The sequence below is a fragment of the Mastomys coucha genome, unplaced genomic scaffold, assembly GCF_008632895.1.
Source record: "Mastomys coucha isolate ucsf_1 unplaced genomic scaffold, UCSF_Mcou_1 pScaffold15, whole genome shotgun sequence".
Classification (NCBI taxonomy): Eukaryota; Metazoa; Chordata; class Mammalia; order Rodentia; family Muridae; genus Mastomys; species Mastomys coucha.
The window spans coordinates 72,607,327-72,629,108 of NW_022196897.1; the positions used below are offsets into that span (position 1 = coordinate 72,607,327).

At 37.4% G+C, this 21,782-nt stretch overlaps 2 protein-coding genes across 2 annotated transcripts in view; both read right to left on the minus strand.

The window, feature by feature from the left end:
• Positions 1–6,957: 6,957 nt before the first annotated feature.
• On the minus strand, positions 6,958–7,905 carry LOC116092088 (olfactory receptor 8J3-like). The gene has a single exon (XM_031373445.1). It carries the CDS (start codon positions 7,903–7,905, stop codon positions 6,958–6,960), a length of 948 nt encoding a protein of 315 aa, XP_031229305.1.
• Positions 7,906–17,071: 9,166 nt separating this feature from the next.
• The window catches only part of LOC116090422 (olfactory receptor 8K5-like), a 43,200-nt gene continuing 38,489 nt past the window's right edge, over positions 17,072–21,782 (minus strand). The window contains exon 3 of the mRNA XM_031370885.1: positions 17,072–17,274. The gene's annotated coding sequence lies outside the window, so the exon portion shown is untranslated. The remainder of the gene's footprint in view (positions 17,275–21,782) is intronic.

Sequence of the window (21,782 nt, forward strand, 5' to 3'; positions counted from 1 at the left end):
ATCTTGGCCTGCTACACCAAGAACAACCAATCCAATGCCACAGAACTGCTGCATGGAGCACATCTAGATTAGGCCTGCTTTCCTGATTCCTAGGAACATCAAAGGACAACAAGATGGCTAAAGGCCAGAATAAAAAGAGAACCAAGAATCAGTGTAATATGGCACATTCAGAGCAAAGGGATCCCACTACAACAACCCCTGGATATGATAACACAACCGAAGCACAAGAAAGTGACCTTAAATTCTACCTTATAAAGATGATTGATGCCTTTAAAGAGGAAATGAATAAATCTCCCAAAGAAATACAGGAAAACAATATTAAACAGGTAGAGGATTTAATGAGAAACCCAATAAATCCCTTAAAGAAATACAGGAAAATATAATTAAATAGGTGAAGGAGATAAATAAACTATTCAAGACCTGTAGATGGAAATGGAAGCAAATAAAAAATGCAATCTGAAGAAATCCTGGAGAATGAAAAGCCCAAAGTGAGCAAAAACAATGACCGCATACATTATCAACAGAATACAAGAGATGGAAGAGAAAAATCCCAGGAGTAGAAGATACAACACATTAATCAAAGAAAATGTTAAATCTAAAAAATTCTTGACACAAAACATCCTAATAATTGGAGCAAAGAATATCTTTGACTCTGTTGTCTGGCTTTGTATCCTCTTCTCCTATCTAGATTGTCTGGTTGGGCTTCAGTGAGACAGGAGGTGCTTAATCCTGTTGGGACTAGATTTCCCAGGGTGGGATGGTTCCCAAGGGGGAGTGGGTGAACTTTTCCTTCTCTGAGGAGAAGGGAGACCAAGGGCAGGCCTTGAAGGATAGAAGGCTGGCTGAAATAAGGATGTAATTTAAATTAAAAATTTACGGAAAATAGAGAAAATGTCATAATGGTATCTAGTATGTCATATACTGATTCAAAAACAAAATGGTTTAAATTTTTGAATTTAAAATTGTGGTTGCTCCTGCTTGTACATGGTGCACCATACATTTTCTCACAGTTGAATCCTGTTTAAAAAAAAAAAGTTTCTGTGATAAAAATGTAATAGAGTGGCTAGGCAATGGTGGCGCACGCCTTTAATCCCAGGACTTGGGAGGCAGAGGCAGGTGGATTTCTGAGTTCAAGGCCAGCCTGGTCTACAGAGTGAGTTCCAGGACAGCCAGGGTTACACAGAGAAACCCTGTCTCGAAAAACCAAAAAAAAAAAAAATGTAATAGAGCTATATTTAGGGTTCTAGGGTTCACAACATGGTTGCTCAGAGAAATACAGCTTGCCTTTATGTAAAATGAGAGTAAATTTGTATTATTAATGTATGAGTATATGCTGTTAAGCATAGTTCAATCTGACTCATAGGAGCTTTCAGAGTTCTTGGATACATTTAACTTTCAAGAACATGGGGTATAGTCCACAGGGCTGTAGGGCCTGCTTGCTAGCTGAGGCATCTGCTACCATTATTTTTCTTTATGAAATTATGAAATAAAGCACAGAAATAAAATCTAACCTCAAACCCAGAAGTATCATAGTAGAGTGTTAAACTGATTAAAAAGTAAAAACAAAATCACAACAAAAAACATATACTAATTAACACAAAATAAAACAGAACTAAACAACTTTTCTACCTGGAAATTTGGAGTTCATGATTCATCTATCTAAATGGAGTCTAAAAAATGCCTTGGGTCAGTAATAATTTGATAGACAATAGTTTACTAAGTGCTTCTCTTTTACTAGTTTCATCTGTTCCCGTTACCTGCACATTGTTTACTGTTTAAAGAAACTGAGAGAACGAAAGTATGAAAAGTAATTATTGATACCACAAAGCCATGATTTATAGAAAAGGAGCTTTGATGGCCAGTGGGGAAGTCATTTAGTGAAGTGATTTCAAAACCATAGTGAAACTCTTGACACAGGTCATATAAGGATTACAATGATGTGCCTATGATCACAAAAACAAAACAAAACAAAACAAAACAAAGATATTTGTATAATCTTGATCAATAAGGTAGGAAGAAAATTTGGGCATGACATAACAATCTGGGTTATTGACCCTGGCAGGTTATCAGAAACATACTTTACACTCTCCCAGGAACAGGATGCCTTGGACAAATTTATGTTCTAACAGCTGATAGAACACTTGCGACTTTGATCTCTTTTTATTTTGCACACTTGATACTATTGAACTTGCCAGGAACCCTCATTCTCCATATTTCTGACCCCTGCTAACCCCAAATGTCCTCTTGTATACTTTTTCATCATTTTTTTTTGATTTTTCGAGACAGGGTTTCTCTGTTTAGCCCTGGCTGTCCTGGAACTCACTGTGTAGACCTCGAACTCAGAAATCCGCCTGCCTCTGCCTCCCAAGTGCTGGGATAAAAGGTGTGCACCACCACCGCCCAGCTTTGTTCATCATTTTTTAAACCACAGTAGAAGCACCACATAAATGCAACTTTTGTGTCAAGGGCTAAATAGACCCTAAGCTTTCCTCCAGGCCCTCGTACATGGAGCAGGAACATATTCTAAAACAAAGAATATGTTTGGCAGGACCAGTAATGGTCTGGGGCTAGAGTCTTGGAGGAAATTTGGCTTCAGATCCATAAAACATGACTCCCCCTACCCTAAGAGGCTATGGTTATTAGTCCAAAGGCCACTGTGTGCTTGATCTCTGTACCCTTAAGTTTGTAGTGTAACAGGACAGTGGAAAATCATCCTGACCCTCTGCTGATCTGAGCTTGGAGATTGGAAATCCCTGGCCACAGGGTCTCAGCATTAAATATATTTCAGAGTAAATGGCCAATCAATTCTCCCAACTGCACTGTACTCTTCCACTAGCTCACTGTGTAAGCTCTAAAGACACTGCACTGGACTCCCCACCCCCACCCAGCCCTTTGCTGACTCTCTTTCCTTTCTGAGGCAGCTGTTATTCGGCATCTCTCTCCAATACTTCTCTTGTCTGAGGTTTGTTTCATGGTGTGACTTTGTGGCATTTCTTGGCTCTTGACTGACAAGGTGTCCATGCTTCTGGAAACAAACAAAAGCAAAAAACAAAATAATCAAACAAACAAACAAAAAACCCATGGAGTTATTCTATGTTCCCCTGTGCAACATTGTTTGATTAGCTTCCTACTTAATTTGTCCCATTGTATGATGATTTTTTGTTTGCTCTGTCTGTTTTTATTTTTTACTACAAATAGCATATAGCAGGTTGTATTTAAGAAACTTGCTTGGCATAAGTCATCAACTTAAGCAATAGCTCTTGACCCCAGTCTTATCTCTTGCTTATCTTCTCATTTAGGATCCTGTAATTGAAAAATAACATGCTAGTCCAGGTCACTTTTTTTTAATGATTTCATAAGAGCCTAAACCAATACTTTGTACATATTAAATACTGAAGTATTTTTGAAGTAGTTTAGGATGAAGTAACTTATTGGCTGCTGCTTTTCTTTGTAGCAGTAAAGGACTTTGCTTTTGAAAAATATTTATATTTTATGTATATGGATTTTTTGCCTGTGTATATGTTTGTGTGATTGTGCAATATCCACAGATTCCAGAAGGCATCAGATCATCTGGAACTAGAGTTATGCGTGGTTTGAGCCCCTATATAGGTGGTGGGAAATGAACCCAGGTATTCTGGAAGAGAAGAAAGTGCTCTTAACCATGAGCTGTCTTTCTAGCTCTTGTCATAGTTTTTATTATATAGATGTCAGAATTAAATCCTTGACCTGTGTTAACTCACCAGATTCATATTAGATATAAAGGCTGATGTATCACTCCTTGAAATTTTACATGGATCTTCATGGTTTATTTTATACCAAAGAGGAAAGCTTGTTATTAGCTTTGTTGTAATTATGAAACAGCATTAACAATAATTTACTAACTATAAAATATTTATCAAGTATTATTCTAGCTTTTAAACTTTATAAGACTTTCATATATAATTTCTACAAAATTATATTCATAGTTTTGATTTTCTTTATTTTTCAAAATTATGTGGGTTCTAGGCAGGAACCCCACACTCCCCCCCACACACACACACATAAACAGGTTGACTCTCTGGCCTCCACCTGTACTCAGGAACACCTGCACCTACATGTACACACACACAAGCACACACACATAGACACACCAAGAAACTAAACAGTTCATAATTTTTTTGTCAGTAAAGTTAGGCCTCTGCAGTAAAAAAATATGATTCACATTAAAATGCAGTCAAAGGGGAGTGACGCATAACCACGGGCATTAACAAGGGGAGCTGAGCCTGCAAATGCTTAATGATACTCCATACTTGATACTTGATACTGTAGAACTGAACAGACAAAACTGTAAAGACGCCTGCTGGTTCCAGTGGCATAAAAATGGTCACTTGGTTTTAAGGTACCTATATATCTTTATATGGCAAAAACTTCAATTAGCAGCTTAGACATTTTATGAATTGAGGAATTGGACCGATTGATATTATTTCTGACTGTATTAACATTTTAGGGCTATAAAATACTATATGGATCTCTTTAAATTGTGACAGTTGACAGTTTGTATTAGACATGCTATTTTGTTCTGTTTACAGTGTTTTACTTCTGCCTTAAGATTTAGGGATTTTTATTTCATTTTGTTTTATTTTAGTATATTTTTGTCCTGAATTAAGTGATAATTTGATAGGAACTCTGCTTTGAAAAAAATCATCACTTTCTGGGTTCTAATAAATTAAAAGTTTAAAAAAAGATATGAAACCTGAGGTGTGTGTCTAGCTGCTGTGATTTCTTATTTCGTGAATACAGTTATTTGTTTTGAAAAATGAAATGAATCTTTTGTTTGTTGTTAAATCATAATGATGAGATTATGAGAATTAACTTTTTCACAAAGGACAATATTTCAATGTATAGAGTAGATTTGACTCCTACACTAATCAATTAGGCTAAATCTGGTCTTACAGCAATACTATTGATTAGTAGAGTTGTAAAGTGGTCTGCCATGTGTATTAGTTACTTTTCTGTTGCTGTAATAAGATAGCATGATAAGAAGACATTTAGTGAAGGAAGATTTTATTTGGGCTCCTGGATCCAGAGAGGTAACACACCATCATGGCAGTAGGATGGTTACAAGATACTAACTGAGAGCTGATGTTTTCAAACAGAATCACAAAACAGATCCAGCAACCCAGAAATGGCACAAAGCTTTGAAAATCAAAGGCCTGATCCAATGCCTTACTTCCTCATGCATAGCCCCAATCAGTGTCACTAACTAGGTACCAAGTGCCCAAATGGCGAAGTCTAGGCAACATTCTCATTCAAATCACTTCACCAGGATGCTGAATCCATCACCCTGTATAAACAAAGAAATGTTATTATTGGTCTTTTGCAGTAAACTCCAGTCTTCATTCACCTTAAAGGATAATCCATATTACTCCATAAGTTTTTACATTTTTACTGCACAATTTAAGTTTGTAAATTTTGCTTATTGAATTCTAATTATCAAACTCTCAGAATAAAGCATATGTTTTCTCCCACAGCTGTGTTAAATTGTTATGGTAATTTGCACTCTTATTAAACTGTTATTCCCCTTTGAATTATTAATGGGGATCAACATGTGAGTACATGAGAGTCCCAATTAAATGAAGTAATAATGGTAAGTCGTATAGAGACTTTATAACTGTAGAAAATTATAAGGCCATTAATTAAGTATGTCCTTGACACAATTCCAGATTTGTTTATTTTCATAAAAGTAAACATCAGGTGAATCATTGAAAAAATAATAAAAGATAAGTGATGGCTAGAGATAAGAATATGGATCGATATAGCTAAGAAATGTGAACTCTGTAGTTTTAAATTTTTGACAGATGAAAATATTTTCTTTTTAAGAATAGAATTTATAATTTTTGGTCCCATTTATTCTAGTCAATAAGTGGCCACATATTTGACATTTAAGCAGGTCTCAAAATTATTCTTGTTGTACAAGACTGACTGATACTTTTTACTTCTTGGTTTATAACTCCAATTCTAGTGATTACAAATCTGTGCTATTAAAAACATGAGGTCTAAACTTTTAATAGAGTGTCAATCATGTGTAAAGTACACTACATAAGATTTTAATTTTCTGTGGTTGGGTATGTGTATGCATGGGGGATGGATATATGTACATTTGTGGGCAGTTCTATGTGAATGATGACTTTACACTGTTTTATTTTTTGAATGTTTTAATGTGGTGGAATATGGTCAATAGCCTTATCTGGGAAACAAACACTTTCTATTTACAAGTCTCATTTCACAAACTGCACTTCACATCCAAGGCAATTCTGGGAAGAAAATCTTGAGTTTTATGCATAATAAACACTCCACCACCTGAGTGATATCTTCACCCTCCAGATTTTATTTTAAAATAAAATTTCACAAGATGACAAGGGAAATGTAGGGATTCTATAGTATGTTTAAATGATGTTTGATGAATATCAAATATATTTATTGCCATTTTTAGATTACATATTCATTCAGAATTTTCTTTTCATTTAAATTCAAACATTCTCTCCAAAATAGGCATCTACTTAATTTATTTCCATAGTGTCCTGTATGCTACCACAGTTTCTCTATATGTTATGGCTATTCGGGGAATATATTGGCCAGTGTTTTCTGCGCTGCTCGCCTGTTGTACATCTTCTCAGTTTTTTTCATCAATGAATTAAAGCTATAGGCTTAGATAAAGAAATAAAAACAGTGAATTTCTCCCTCTTTTATGTCATGGATGATACGAAGGAGCCCATTTTGGGATTGTCTTATCAGCGGTAGTGTTACTCTGTTTTCTAGCTGAGTCTGTGTTTGTCATTCTTTCCCAATGCACATTTACTTTGTACATTGCACTATCTGGAAGGAAATCACTGTGATTAAGTCACATGAAAAGAGTTATCATCTCAGTTCCCGACGATAACTCTTCAGTTGTCTTTATTAACTAAAAAAGTCTTAAGGTTACAGTGATTTAAAAGAATCACATGGATTTGTCGTGAATCTCTTTAAAGCGGCCTTCACATCCTTGTTCCTCAGGCTGTAGATCATGGGGTTCAGCATTGGGATCACCAGTGTATAAAACACAGAGGCCATCTTATCAGTATCTAGTGAGTGGTTAGTTTGAGGTTGCAAATACATAAACAACAACGTCCCATAGAAAACTGTGACAGCCATCATATGTGAAGCGCAGGTGGAAAAGGCTTTTTTCCTTCCCTCTGATGAACGGATCCTTAGGATAGACAAAACGATGTTGAAATAAGATACCAGCACTATACTCATGGAAAAGAACAAGTTTGTAGCTGCAGATATAAAGACTACAGTTTCTGGAAGGTAGGTGTCAGAACAGGAAAGTGCCAACAGAGGGACATTATCACAATAAAAATGGTTGATTTTTTTGGAGGAGCAATAAGACACAGAGAACACACAGGATGAAACAACAATGGCTGTACAAAAGCCATAAAAGTATGTGAGGGACACCAGCAGAAGGCAGACCCGTCGAGACACCACCACCATGTAGAGCAGAGGGTTGCAGATGGCCACATAGCGGTCATAGGCCATCACAGCAAGCATGAAGATCTCTGCTACAATGAATACCAGGAAACCTCCCAGCTGTGTGGCACATTCATAGTATAAGGTGGTTTTCTTACTGACTAAGAAGTTGACCAGCATTTTCGGAGCAATGACAGTGGAGTTGCCAAAGTTGATGACGGCCAGGTGTCTGAGGAAGAAGTACATGGGAGTTTGCAGGCATGAGTCCACGGTGGTCAGGATGATGATGCCCAGGTTCCCTGCTGCTGTCAGAAGGTAGATGATTAGGAAGACAAAGAAAAGTGGAACCTGAAGTTCTGGAAGGTCTGAAACACCGACAAGAATGAATTCAGTGACATGAGATAAATTTCTAGGAGCCATGTAAATGTTGAGAGTTCATCTGTTTAGAAAGGAAAAGAATGCCATTCAGAGTTAAACAAGTATTTTCTACCATTGCCATTCGATACAAGGTGCAGTCCTCAGGTGAGGTTGCTTTTATTAATTTTTCTAAAATTATGAATGAGTTAAAATTCAGTTGGAAAACTCAGGGTTTTCTGCCTAAACTTGTGCTGAAGTAACATGAGGGATAATGAACTAAATAGATGATACTGCATCAGATGAGGTTTGTGGATTACTTTAATTCATGTGGAAGGACAGACATGCTCTTAGCCTGCAGTATTTGAAGCTGTGATGTAATTTTATGTCTTGTTGAGTAAGAAAGGGCATGAAGATTCGTAGGATCTTTAATTATATAAAGTATAATTAAACTGAGACTTGCTTAGTCTGGCACATATATGTTTACACCTGGTGTCCTTCCCATTTTCTGTAGACTGTCATATAAAGTCACTAGATGGAAATTTAACTTAGATAGTTCTTTTACCATACCTGTTATCTTTTCATTAATTTTCTGCTTTATTTACTAACACAGAATTGCAGGAAGCTATAGAGTCTTGAATCTCTTTCTACCTTTAAAAGATTATATCAAATTGTTAACATTTTTGTAACATTTTGACATTAGTCATAAGACCCCCTAGCTTTTGACTACACCTTTCATTCTTGTCCAACAAGCCTCATATGCCTTCCATTATATTTTAATCAGTCAGAATCTTATTTAATTTTGAATATTTTATGTACAAAAGTTAACTATTAATTTAATCATTAGCATGAATGCATTAATATTTTATTTTTATAACACTGTTGGATATCTTTTTGTATAATTCTCATGATAATAATATACATATTTCTCATTGAATTTTATGATGTTTTCATATGCTGAGTAAATTACTAGAGTTGTTTAAGGATGACCAGCTGGGGTGTCATTAGCATTCACAACTGATGATGTTTGGGCAGGTAAATCACACAGTCATCCTTCAGCTACAAATTTGCACATACTGTTTAGAATGGCATAGCATTGTTATGCTTCTAAAAATACGTGATAAAATCTAAGACCTGTTGATATGTTTCCTCTTTCTGAAATGAACAGATAAAAACATAGATACTTAAGCTGTAGCTAGAAAAAGAACATTAAAAAGGACAGTGTAAGCCAGGCGGTGGTGGCGCACGCCTTTAATCCCAGCACTTGGGAGGCAGAGGCAGGCGGATTTCTGAGTTTGAGGCCAGCCTGGACTACAGAGTGAGTTCCAGGACAGTCAGGGCTATACAGAGAAACCCTGTCTCGAAAAACAAACAAACAAAAAAAAAAACCAAAAAATCAAACAAACAAACAAAAAAAGGACAGTGTAAAAAATAAAATAAGGTCAGTTAAATAAAATCAAGTGAATCCTAACCTTGTATGTCAGCTGATACCATTGACTGTGACGATAGATATCACCCTGTCCCTTGGTTTCTGCTCTGGGACAAACAGTATTGAAGCTTCACAGAAATCACTTTTCTTCCCTCAGAAAGTAAACACAATTTGTAAAATAAACCTGGGAACAAGATCACTGTAGTAGGTATGAGGTACGATGAATAAAATACAGTCAGGGTTTCATTGAAACAACCAAGGAGAATAATTTGACATGGAATAATGGGGAGCTTGCTTCTGTCAAAACATTGTTTTAATTCAACTTTAAATAAATAAAAGAAAATGATTATGTGAAACCTCAGAGAGAAAACCAAATTTCCAGGATTTTGAGCCATAGAAATAAGGGAGAAATGCCATTCTCGGCAATAAAAATAAACTAATAAACAGGTGCTTTTCATGGATGCAAGGGAGAGCATAAGAGAAGAGTATGTGACCAGGTTTTTATCAAGAATTGGGAATTAGTAGTATCAAGTGTGATCTTCCATTGAGAGATATGATACTATATAGATTTCCTACTTGCTTTTTTTTGTGAATCATGGAGATATTTTAAGAGAGGAAAATATTTTGATTAACTTAATTGAACCATATTATTTTTTGCTGTTGTACAGATTATGAATTACAGGCTTTGAAAAGGGTTAGAGATGGGACTTAAAAGGAAACTTTAATGCATAAAAAAAGCACCATTCATGGCTTTTATGGACTTTTTGGAGTGAGGTAGCACTGGGTGGGCCAAAGTGAAGAAAATGAGTTTGAAAGATAAATTTGACAGCTAGAAGAGTAAGATGATGTCTTCAGTACAATCAATGCTTTGAATCATATGGGGAAAGTGACAGATTGTATACATAATGAACATTTTTATGGGGATACTTGAGAATAATGTCAAAGTTCATGAAATGGTTTAATTTTTCATAGGAAATTATTTAAAATTTAATAATGCAATTTCTGTTTTCAACATACTGTGATTTTCATGTTTATAAAATATTCATTATACATTTAGTGAATCAATTATTAGTGCTGTCTGTGTTACAGGTACTTGAGATACACCAGTTTCCAGCCCAGTTTCAGTCAATACCTCAAAATGAAAGAAAGAAGAAAAGCAGGCATGTTGGTGCAGCTCTGCAACCCCAGGACTCAGGGAGATGTGGAAGCTGGATGAAAGGATGTCTTAGATCATCCAGACCTCTGCTTTTAAACATGGTGGAGGGAGGCAGAGAAGTTCAGTTAGGGTTTTCTATATCCGGTAAATGAACTAAGTGCAAATTTTAGAAAGAATATTCATTTCCTGGGAATGTTACTCATGAATATGAAAAAGGTCTCATCATAATAAACTGGGGCCCTGAGACTCTGAAGTTAAAGTCCACTGTTTTAGCAGATGCTCCCTTCAATGGGAGCCCAGTAGTCTGACACTTCAGCAAAATGTTTCCTTTCAATAGACTCTTAACTAAAATGTAGGCAGATTAATTATAGTCTGCGATCAAGGATCTTTATAAATGTGCTTCACTGTTTAGTTGACTGCATTTTAATACATTATGCCTGTTTGCATATGTGGCATCTGGTAATTTTTAATATCTTTATAAGGGAGTATTATTTTGTATTGCTGACCAAGCTGTAACTGACTGTTTCTAATGTTCTATTTGTTTCAACCTCTTAGGAACTTGGATTATGGCTGTGTACCTTTATATAGAAATATAACTACATTTAACCTACAGTTTTCAAAGAAATTTCCATCCTTGAGGAGGGATGTAATTTGTCTGCAGCGCTGTGCTGCATCGACTGTTCTTTTATAAACATAATGATGAAAGCAAAATGTCTCTTTTAGACAATATAAACAGTAAAACTATATAAATCATCTCACTGACAAAAATGCACTGTTTCAGGAATATGTTACTTAATAAATAAGACAGTGATAATTCAATTAAAATGTGTAAATGGTTGATCATTAACCCAACCTATATTAATAAAAATAGTTAAAATAGCCTGAGCAAATGCTAGTTTGACTATTTTACTATTTGATTATTAGCCATTCATAGTTTTCTAAAATTAAAAAGGGATGGTTTGCATTAAGATGTAATATTGATTTTAAAACCTTATACAGTAATACAAATTATTTTTAACCCACCTGGAATGGATATTAGACTTTATGCTCTTAGTTAAAATTTCTACATGGTTGTATCCATGAGTTGATTCATCTCTATAAACCTTTGAGAGTCAAATTGTGAAGTATGGTGATGCTATGATCCATAAATAGTTTTTTGCATCCTTTGGGAAGATGCCACAAGGACTGGTTCCTTAACAATTTTCCCCTCTAGGAACCCTCTAGTAATTAATGCAGTCATAAACACCTATTAATTTTTTTAAGAAAAGGTCTCACAGTGTATCCCCAAGATGGAGGAGAACTCCCTATCCTCCTATCTTTTGTGTTCACATTGAACTTATTTTGGTGTAGTCTGAACTTGTATTACTGAATGGGATTGAGTTCAAGTCCATAGCATCTAAGAAGAGTAGTGATGAAATTACAATTGTCAAAGAACTTCCCTTTCTCACTAAAATTCTTTATTGTAAATATGCATTACTTAAAACCTAAGAACTAATGACATAGCAATAATGCAAGAACAGAGTTATATCTTTATGGAACATGCTAATCTTTCCAACATCTGTCTTCATGTTCGATTTCCTTTTAATTCAAAAATAGAATCAATACAATCATTACCTCCAGGAATGGTATGAAGTGGATTTTAAACCACAACATCCATGGGCTACAAAGATGTGCTGGTGTGTAAGAGTATTTTCATTGAAAGTATGAATACCCAGTAACTACAATCATAACTTTGGTAAAGTTTTCAGTTGATTGTCAATCAGCATTGTACACATGATCTCTAGTGCTTACTGGCTAGCTAGCCTAGTCAGAGTACAAGTTACAGTTCAAGGAAGTACTGGATCAAGAAATAGGAAGAAATTGAGGAAGACATCAGATTCACTGTTATGGTCTCCTTAGGTATATGCATGTGTGACATGCATGTGAAGTCATGTCTTGTGAATACGACTAAAAAACATTTTTGATTCAAAGATGTATTTTGTAATCATTGAATTTAAATTTGTATACTTTTGACATTCAATGTCCATTGCAAATCTTATTCAATTGTATGCGTTTAGCAAATTCTTTTCTACGTACTTTCTTTCATGACTATGAAAGCATCTATATATATATATATACATATATATATATATATAATATTTTAATGAACTGAATTATGGATACTCAGAAATTATGCAAAAGCTACATATTCAAATTGTATAATTATTATAAAGATTTGTACTTGTATATCACACTGTAATCATTTGGGGGGGGGTTGAGACAGGGTTTCTCTGTATAGCCCTGGCTGTCCTAGACTTTGCTCTGTAGACCAGGCTGGCCTCCAGCTCAGAAATATATCTGCCTCTGCCTTCCAAGTTCTGGGATTAAAGGTGTGTGCCACCACCGCCCAGCTCACTGTAATCCTAATATATGCTTTTTTAAGATTGTAAGAAACTAAGAAATTAAAGATTTTGGTATAGTTAGTTGCTCCTGGTGGTAACTAAATAAAGAAATTAGCACAGGGGCAGGTGTGGTGCACATGCTTTTAATTTCTTCACTCAGAAGGCAAAGGCAGGCAGGTCTCTATAAATTGAGGCCACCCTGGTCTGTGTAGGGAGTATAGGACAATTATAGTTACATAGATAGACACTACTAAAAATACAGAAAAAGAAAATGCACAAGTGGTATATTAGTTATTGAGAGAGTCCACAAAATTTACCACAGACAAGGAAGTTTATATGATGAAAATGATATTTTTTTTCATGTTGTATAAATTGAAAGGCTGAGGTTCCCACAAGTTTGGTCTATTTTTGCATAGTTCTCTTTTGCTACATCCTCACGTCTTCTTATTTGAATTAATTTTACGTTGCGTATATTTTCTTCTCTGCCTCTCTATCCTAATTTTTTGTAATATAATAATATTTTAATTAAAGTAAAAACAAACAAAAAACAAACAGACTTTCATTAAGTGACATTCTAACAATGCCTCTTTGTTTGTTTGTTCTTCTTTTGTTCTTTTTTATTGTTCTCTCATATACAGTACTTCCCATCCACAATCCCTATCCCTTCTCTGCTCCAAATATTATCCCACCATACCTTTGTCTACCTCAGATTCATGACCCTTTATTTTCCCTTCAGAAAAGAACAGGCCCCCCAGAGATATGCCATAACATGCCATATCAAGATGCAACAAGGCTCTGCATAAGCCCTCATGTGAAGGCTAGAGAGGCAACCCGAGGAGGAAAGGGTGCCGGGAGCAGCAAAAGAATCTGAGACACCAGGATTCACACTGATAGGCATCCCATGAAACCCCAGTTAAGCCACTACAGCATGTATGCAGAAGACTTAGTGCTGACCAATGCAGGCTCCATGACTGCTTCTTCAGCCTCTGTGAGATCATATGAAGCCTTCTAATTCACAATGAAATCACATTCTCAATAAAAATAGAAGCAAATAACTTCATTGTCATTTTGATGGTGTTATCAGTTGCTACTTCTAAGTGATTTGTGTAGGAGCAAGCTCAGAAAAAGATAATCCCCATTTTGTTAAAGAATTGCCTTTAAAACATTAGTATTGTTCTTTGTTTTCAACTCTTAGAGATTGACTTTTATATATAGGTGATTTTTCTCAACCAGTAGTAGATTGAAGCTGAATAGGATATATTTGTATTTAGAGTAAATATGCAAAAATCCAAAGCAAGGAAAGAGAAAATATTAACTGTCTGATAAGCTTCTCTTTTTATGCTTATTTATTTGCTTAGTAATTTTCCACTTATTAAAAATAGATTATTTTCTTATATATTATAACTTGATTGTCTCCACTCCTTCTAGTTCCTCCATACCTCTTCTCCTATCCAGATTCACCACACTTTTATCTCTCATTACAAAAGAAGGGGCTTCTAAGAGATAATAACCAAACATAACAAAATAAAATGATAATAAAATAAATCAAAACTATCACATTGAATTTGGACAAGGCAAAACTGACAGAAGAAAAAGAGCACCAAGAGAAATCATAAGAATCAGAGACCCTCTGGTTCACATTCATGAGTTCCAGAAAAATACTCAACTGAAAACTATAATGTATAACCCAGAGGACTTGGTATAGACCCATGTCAGCCTTATTTTGTTATTTCAGTATCTTTGACTTCATATGACCTTTAGTCAATTGATTTAGAGGCCTATTCTCCTAGTGTATTCTGTACCCCTCTGACCTTTAGTCAATTGATTTAGAGGCCTATTCTCCTAGTGTCTTCTGTGCCCCTCTGACTCTTACATGCTTTGTGCCTCCTTTTCTGCTGGGTTCCCTGAGCTCTGAGAGAAGCTTTTTTTTTTTTTTTAGAAGTTCTTTTTTTTTTATTAGATATTTTCTCTATTTACATTTCAAATGTTATCCCCTTTCCTCATTTCCCCTCCGAAAACCCCCTATCCCATATCCCCTTCCCCTGCTTACCAACCCACCCACTCCTTCTTCCCTCTACTGGCATTCCCCTACATTTGGGCATCAAGCCTTCACAGGACCAAAGGCCTCTCCTTCCATTGATGTCCAACAAGGCCATCCTCTGCTACATATGTGGCTAGAACCATGGGTCTCTCCACATGTACTCTTTGGTTGGTGGTTTAGTCCCTGGGAGCTCTGGAGGTACTGGTTGGCTCATATTGTTGTTTCTCCTATGGGGCTACAAATCTCTTCAGCTTCTTGGGTCCTTTCTCTAGCTCCTCCATTGGGGACCCTGTGCTCAGTTCAATGGATGGCTGTGAGCATCTACCTCTGTATTTCTCGGGCACTGTCAGAGCCTCTCAGGAGACAGCTATATCAGGCTCCTGTTCTCAACCACTTGTTGGCATCCACAATAGTGTCTGGGTTTGGTAACTGTATATGGGATGGATCCCCAGGTGGGGTAGTCTCTGGATGGCCTTTCCTTCAGTCTCTGCTCCACCCTTTGTCCCTACATTTCCTTTTGAAAGGAGGAGTTCTGGATTAATAATTTTGAGATGGGTCAGTGGCCCCATCCCTCAACCGGGAGCCATGCCTATTCACTGGATATGGTCTTTACAGGTTCTATCTCCCCTATGTTGGATATTTTGGCTACTGTCCTTACTGTTTCATCCTGTGATCCAGGGACCTTGGGTCCCTGGTATTTGGAACTTTTCTAGTGGCTATCCCTAGATCCCTGCCCCCACTGTTCCATACCTTCTTTCCAATTACTGACCCTCTACTTCTTCCCTATCTTCTCCCTTTTCTGACCCATCCCCCTTTTTCCCTCCCCTCCTTGTCTATCATTCTTTGTGTAGGGTGGAGGCCTTAGGCTTTTCCTCATCCACACTGGTATGATTGTTTACTTGATTCAGTTCAGGTTTAGATAGTTATGCTAATGAGACATTATAGGTGTATCTAATGATATTACTAGGAGGCATAGTCTCACTGAAAACTCCCTAATCATCTCTAGCTTTTAGACTCTTTTGGCTTCATCTTCTATAATGTTCCCTGAGCCTTAGGTGCAGGAGTGTTTTGTGGATGTATCTACTTAGACTAGGATCTATAGCTGTGTACTTTGATAGATTGTGGTTTTCTTTTATGATCTTCCTCTGTTACAAAGAATAGTTTTCTTGATAAGAGCTGGGAAATTATACTTATGTGTGGATGTAGAGAAAATATTTAGATTGTTGTAGAGATTATGCTGGTTTAGTAAATTGGTAGACTTTTCTCTAAGAACTTTGACTTCATGATTCTTGTATAGCCAGCTGGTTTTCCAGACCTGTTGAATGAATCTAGTTTGAATAGAGAATTGTTGGTTTCCATCAAAGCTACCATACCCTTAGGGTTATCTTTCCATGTTGCTGGCTGTTGCGGCTCAGATATTTTAATGCTGGGTAGGATTGTTTGTTCCTTTGCTCCTTTGGAAGTTTTCATGGTACCTGCTAGTAGTATAAAAGCTACTACTCAGGGTGCTGTTACTAAGGTCAATTCCAGTTAAGGAACTTCGGAGCCATAATTCTGAACGACATGGTGTCGTAAGCAATAGTATATACCTTTCATCTCTCAGGGGCATCGTGCAATAACAGTAGACTGTACAATTTGGAGATCCTGGAACAGTTCCACCAACAACTCAAAAGGGGGCTTCTCATTTTTCATACTGCTGTTATTGTTACATGATTTTTGGATTTTTGTGGTAACAATGAAAACAAGACAAATAACTTTTATTTAAATTATATACGTATATTTACATAAAGAATTACTGTATTATTCTTAGTTAATTCTGTGATTCCTTATAACCTTTTCTGACATTCTTGTTCTATAATTCTCTTTTAAGTAAGGTATACAGACACATATAGCTTGGTATATTGTTTTGTTTTTAAATTGTTCTATATTATTTTAATTTTTGTGATATAAATTACATATCATTTTTTAAATGAGCCTAGAAATTAAAACAATTTAACATCAGGTACTTCTGGAGTATTCATAGCATTGATGACAACCACATGTACAACACCTGTGAAAGCTTAAGTATTAGAAGTAGGTGGTATGGTCCCAAACAAATCACACCATGCAGCAGGTCTCATGTGGAAGGTTTATTAGGGGGAGGGGTCAGAGGCAGCCTCTGGGAGAGAAAGGAGAGAAAGAGAGAGGGGAACAGGGAGGACAAGTCTTTTATGTGGTGGTGGGGGTGGGGCATGGCACATGTGCAAAGGGACAGACACAGGAGTGATGGTGTTGCCTAGAGATGAAGGTCCCTGAGTGCTGGCTGTAAACATGCCTGATTGCTGTGAAGTCATTTCTAGCTGTCCACACATGTGCTTAATTCCTCTCTTTCAGGGCTCCTCCAATAGTCATTCACAACAGGCTCTTCTGGGGACAGTGATTGGTAATCCTGTAAAAGAAACTGATTAATTGGTTGGTTAGAAAATTTCTGAATTATTTTTTGGAAGAATGTAGAGAGGAGGTTAATGAGCCAAGGAGCAAATAGTAAAAGCAGAAAAAAATGACCTGAAGGGGGGTTAGGAAGAGCAGTATCCATTTCCATATGAGGTTTTCAAAGACCCAGGGATCAGAGGCATCAGATTGTTCTCTGCATTTTTGGATGTTTGATTGTAGTTGTTGGATTGTTTCTGACTATACGAGACTGGCTGATATAAACGCAGCATTCATCTTGGAGAAAAAGACAAAGCCTACCCTCTTTAACTGTAAGATCTAGTCCCTATAGGTTCTGTAGTACCACTGCTGCCAGAGAATCCATCTGTCTTTGGAGGGTGAGCATGGTTTGACCCACCTCTTGACTGTTGTCAAGTTGGAAAAAGAACTGATTGTGTAAGGTTAGAGAAGTAGTCAGCCCTTCCATTCCAGTAACAGCACCTACAGTTGTTCCCACAGCATCCAGGAGTGGCACAATTTAAACTTCTCTCTTGTTATCTTGCAGGTATTGAGGCTACAACCAGGATTTGTAGAGGCTAGTCACTGTGGATTATTCCTGGTTTAGGAAAAAAGGAACACCAATGTGCAAACTCCTGACTAGCTGGTGTGTAGAATGATAAAGAAAAGGTATAGGCTTGTGGCAACACCAGAGTTGGGGCAGCTGATGAAAGGTGAAGTGCGGTTACTTGGCAGGGTCACTGTAGAAGTTGTAAGTGACAGTTGTGAGTCAGATCCAGGGGTCCACATAGCCAGCAATCTTGAAAGTAGCCAGGTTGGATACTTTAGGGAGCTGGTAGGCCAAGGTTAGAGTGTGAAGTAGAAGGCTAAATGACAGCTTAGTACCATTCATGAGGGGTATGTCAAGGAAATAATGACCTTGGAGGAGTGTTTAATTACTTCTATTTCCCCGATTTCTAGAGGTTAGACAATTGAGACATATTTTCTCTGTATGTGAATAGTACTTATTGGGGACTCAGATTTGTTTTTACAGTGGAGCTTACTAACAACTCCTGCTTCTCACCCTGGGATTCCATGGGTCTTGAAAATAGAAGAAGAGAGTCTTGTGTCATTGATAGAAGTGATTGGTCTGTGATCCTAACATTGGTATCTGGCAAGACTAATATGGGCAGCCCTCATATTTGTCTGTCCATTTTTTATGATCATCTTTTGTCTAGTCAAAGAAGAAGCAAAGAGGTCATAATATTTAGATGAAGTGGTAGATAGAAAGATGACAGCAGTTTGGATCAACTCCTGGCATCTAGCTATAGAGCAGTTTTCAGACCATATTTGGAAAGACTGTTTCTTACCAGTGGGAGTTTCTCAAACCTTGAATTTCCAAATGTAATGGCTATCATGGATGGAAAGGGTCAGCAGTGGGAGGAGAAGTCCATAACCAATCTAGTGGAGTCAAATACAGCTACCAGATTAGAGTCTTATTTTTCTGGGATTGGGGACAAGGTAAATGGTCCTAACATCCTCAGGACCTTAAGAGAGCAGGGTCCTTTGAGGTCCATGTGTAGGAAGAAAAGTCATTTTGAGAATGAGAGGTGTAAGTTTTGAGGTGAGACATGTGGACTCAATGAAATAGTTCCTTAAGTTTAGTAGCTGTAGGAGTCATGAGAATTACCCTGAAGCGACCCTGTCATTTAGGGGAGAGGGGTGAGGACCAATCATCGGTAGGACAGAGAAGAATCTGATCTCCAATATTGACAGGGAATGGGCAAGGGGCAGTGTGGAGCCATGGAAGACAATGGTCAGCAAAGTTCCATGGGAAAGAGTGGGGATGACAGAGTAATGGGATAAGTAGTTGATCTGGGAGGTGAAGAGTGTTTGGGTGAAAGAGCAGGAGTTAGAACTAGACATCTATACATGAACTCAAAAGGTGAGAGGAAAAGTGATTATTTAGGGAGAGCCCATAGCCTAAAAAGAGCCAGAGGTAGAAGTTTTACCCAACTGAGGTGAAGTTCTTGTGACAATTTGTAAACAATAGTCTTTAGGAGCAATTACTCCTTTCTATCTCTCCTGAAGACTGGGAGTGATAGGGAAAACAAAAATGCCAGGGGATGTTGTGGGCTTTAGATAGAAGTTGAGAAACTTGGGAGATAAATTTGGGACCATTTTCTGACTGAAGGGAGGCTGGGATTCCAAATCAGTAAATGATCTCTCAAGGGGATCAGACAATGTCAGAGCCCTTTTGTTGGTTGTGGGGAATGTTTCTACCTACCCCAAGAAGATGTCCACCAAGACTAGGAAGTACTTGGCATATTTGACAGTGGGCATGTGGGTAAAGTCAAATTGCCAGTCATTTTGAGGAAGGGAATCTCTAGCTCGGTGGGTAGGAAGAGGGAGTTCTGTGATACCTGCGGTTGGAATCTGATATCTGACAGATTTTATAAGTAACAGTAAGAAAGGTCCTCAGGAGTAGGCTGTAAATGGGTTTTAACAAAATAAGATAATGTTTGTCCATTAGGGTAAAAGATCTAATGAAGATAGGACAGAGTTTTAGAAGTTTTAGGGGGTGAAAGAGGGGAAGTGAGTTGTAGTGTAGGAATGTCCTGTGGTGGGTGAAAGAGTCTAGGCCCCTAAGGGCTGCAGGTCTAGCTGCCTTGTCGGCTTCATTGTTTCCCTTAGAGATGCTAGAGTCATCTGTCTGGTGAGACCTGCAGTCAACAATTTCAATAGCCATGGGAAGATGAGAGGCTTTTAGCATGGCCATAATTTGGTTTGCATTAGGTACTGATCCTCCTTTTGTTGTTAAGTAACCTGTACTTCTTCCAGATAGCATTGTGGGACAGAAGGTTATGAAAAAACATATCCTTTGGAGTCTGTACAGATGTTTAGGGGTTGTTCCTGTACCAGTTGGCAGGCATGGATAATAGCTGTTAGTTCAGCCTGTTGATTATTTGCCTGGTTAGAGAGAGCGTGCACCTCAACCACCTCTGTGTCTGGCACTATAGGATAGCCAGCTCTTCTGGCTCCTTCAAGTAAAAAGGAGCTACAATCTGAATACCAGGAATGGATAGTCTGAGACAATGTGCTATTCTGTACTTGTGAAAGATGAAGTAAGATGAGGTGTTATAACCGGCGTGGGTATCCCATTCACGTAGAATCAAGAAGGAGGCCACTGTAATAATACGAGGTTGATTTTTATTTGAAACTGATATACCAGGGTCAACTCTGATCCGGACCAAAGCGACCCCGGGAAATAAAACATTCAGCTTTTATACAGAGTTTTACAGCTTACAATGTGGGCTGGTTACAATTTTACAACACAACATGGGCTGGTTACACTTTATCTTGTTCATTGTTCTTTAGTTTCTATTGACCTTTCTCCTCCTCTGGGTTAGGATAGGCACCTGTGACTCCCAGGAGGGGTCAGGGAGATCCTCTCTCCGAGGGATGTCTCTTGGAAACGCATTCCTTGGGGACGGGTGTTTGCTCTGTAAACTTTCCTAAAACCCCTTTGTCTTAAGGATAAGGGGACTTTCTTGCATTCTGGTAATTTTATGAAGCATTCCCATTTGGCTCAATTTCTACAGAGGTAAGAAAGATGAGGTTAGGTACTTTAGTGCAGGAGTAAGATAAGGAGTGTTTAGTATTTGGATGAGGAAGAAGGTTGGAAGTATTAAGAAGTGGGCAAGATTTGAAAGTAAGTGTATTCTATTAGTGGTACCTGAAGGGAAGGAACACTGGAGGGAGCCAGAGTTTGTAAGCCTTTGTATGTTAGAAGCTGTAACATATTATGAGAAAACGATGATAGGTGTCCCAAATGTTAGGTTTTTGGACTCTCAAATAAGGAATCAGGTTAGGTTATTCTCAAATAATGGTTAGGAATGATAAAATTTCTTCCTTTGTAGAAGGAATTGTTAGAGACAAAATTAGGTATTTTTATTTTTCTATGGTAATGGCTTTGTGGGTTGGGGTAATTGTTAGTCCCAAATAAGTGAGGAGTGGACAGTTGGACTTTAGAAGGTGAGACTCTATAGCCCCAACTAGACAGGAAATTTAAAAGAGCAGAGGTGTCAGCTTGACTAATTCATAGAGAGAGACTGCAGAAAAGAATACTGTATACATAATAGATAATCTTAGATTTAGGGAGAGACAGAGAGAGTAAGACAGAAGCCAGGGCTTGACCAAATAGGTGTGGGCTGTCCCAGAATCCCTGAGGTAGAACAGTCCAGGTGAATTGGGTAGAAAAGTGGGTATCAGGGTCAGACCAGGTAAAGGAAAAAGTGTTTGTGACTGAGAATCTAGGGGGGATAGAAAAGAATGCATCTTTGAGATCTAGGATTAAGAAATGAGAAGTTCCTGAGAGGATGGTGGAAAGAAGTGTGTAAGGATTACCCACAATAGAATGGAGAGGAACCACTGCAGAATTAAGGAGTCTGAGATCTTGAACCAAGCAAAAGGTCCCATTAGGTTATTTATTTATTTATTTATTTATTTATTTATTTATTAATGATAGTA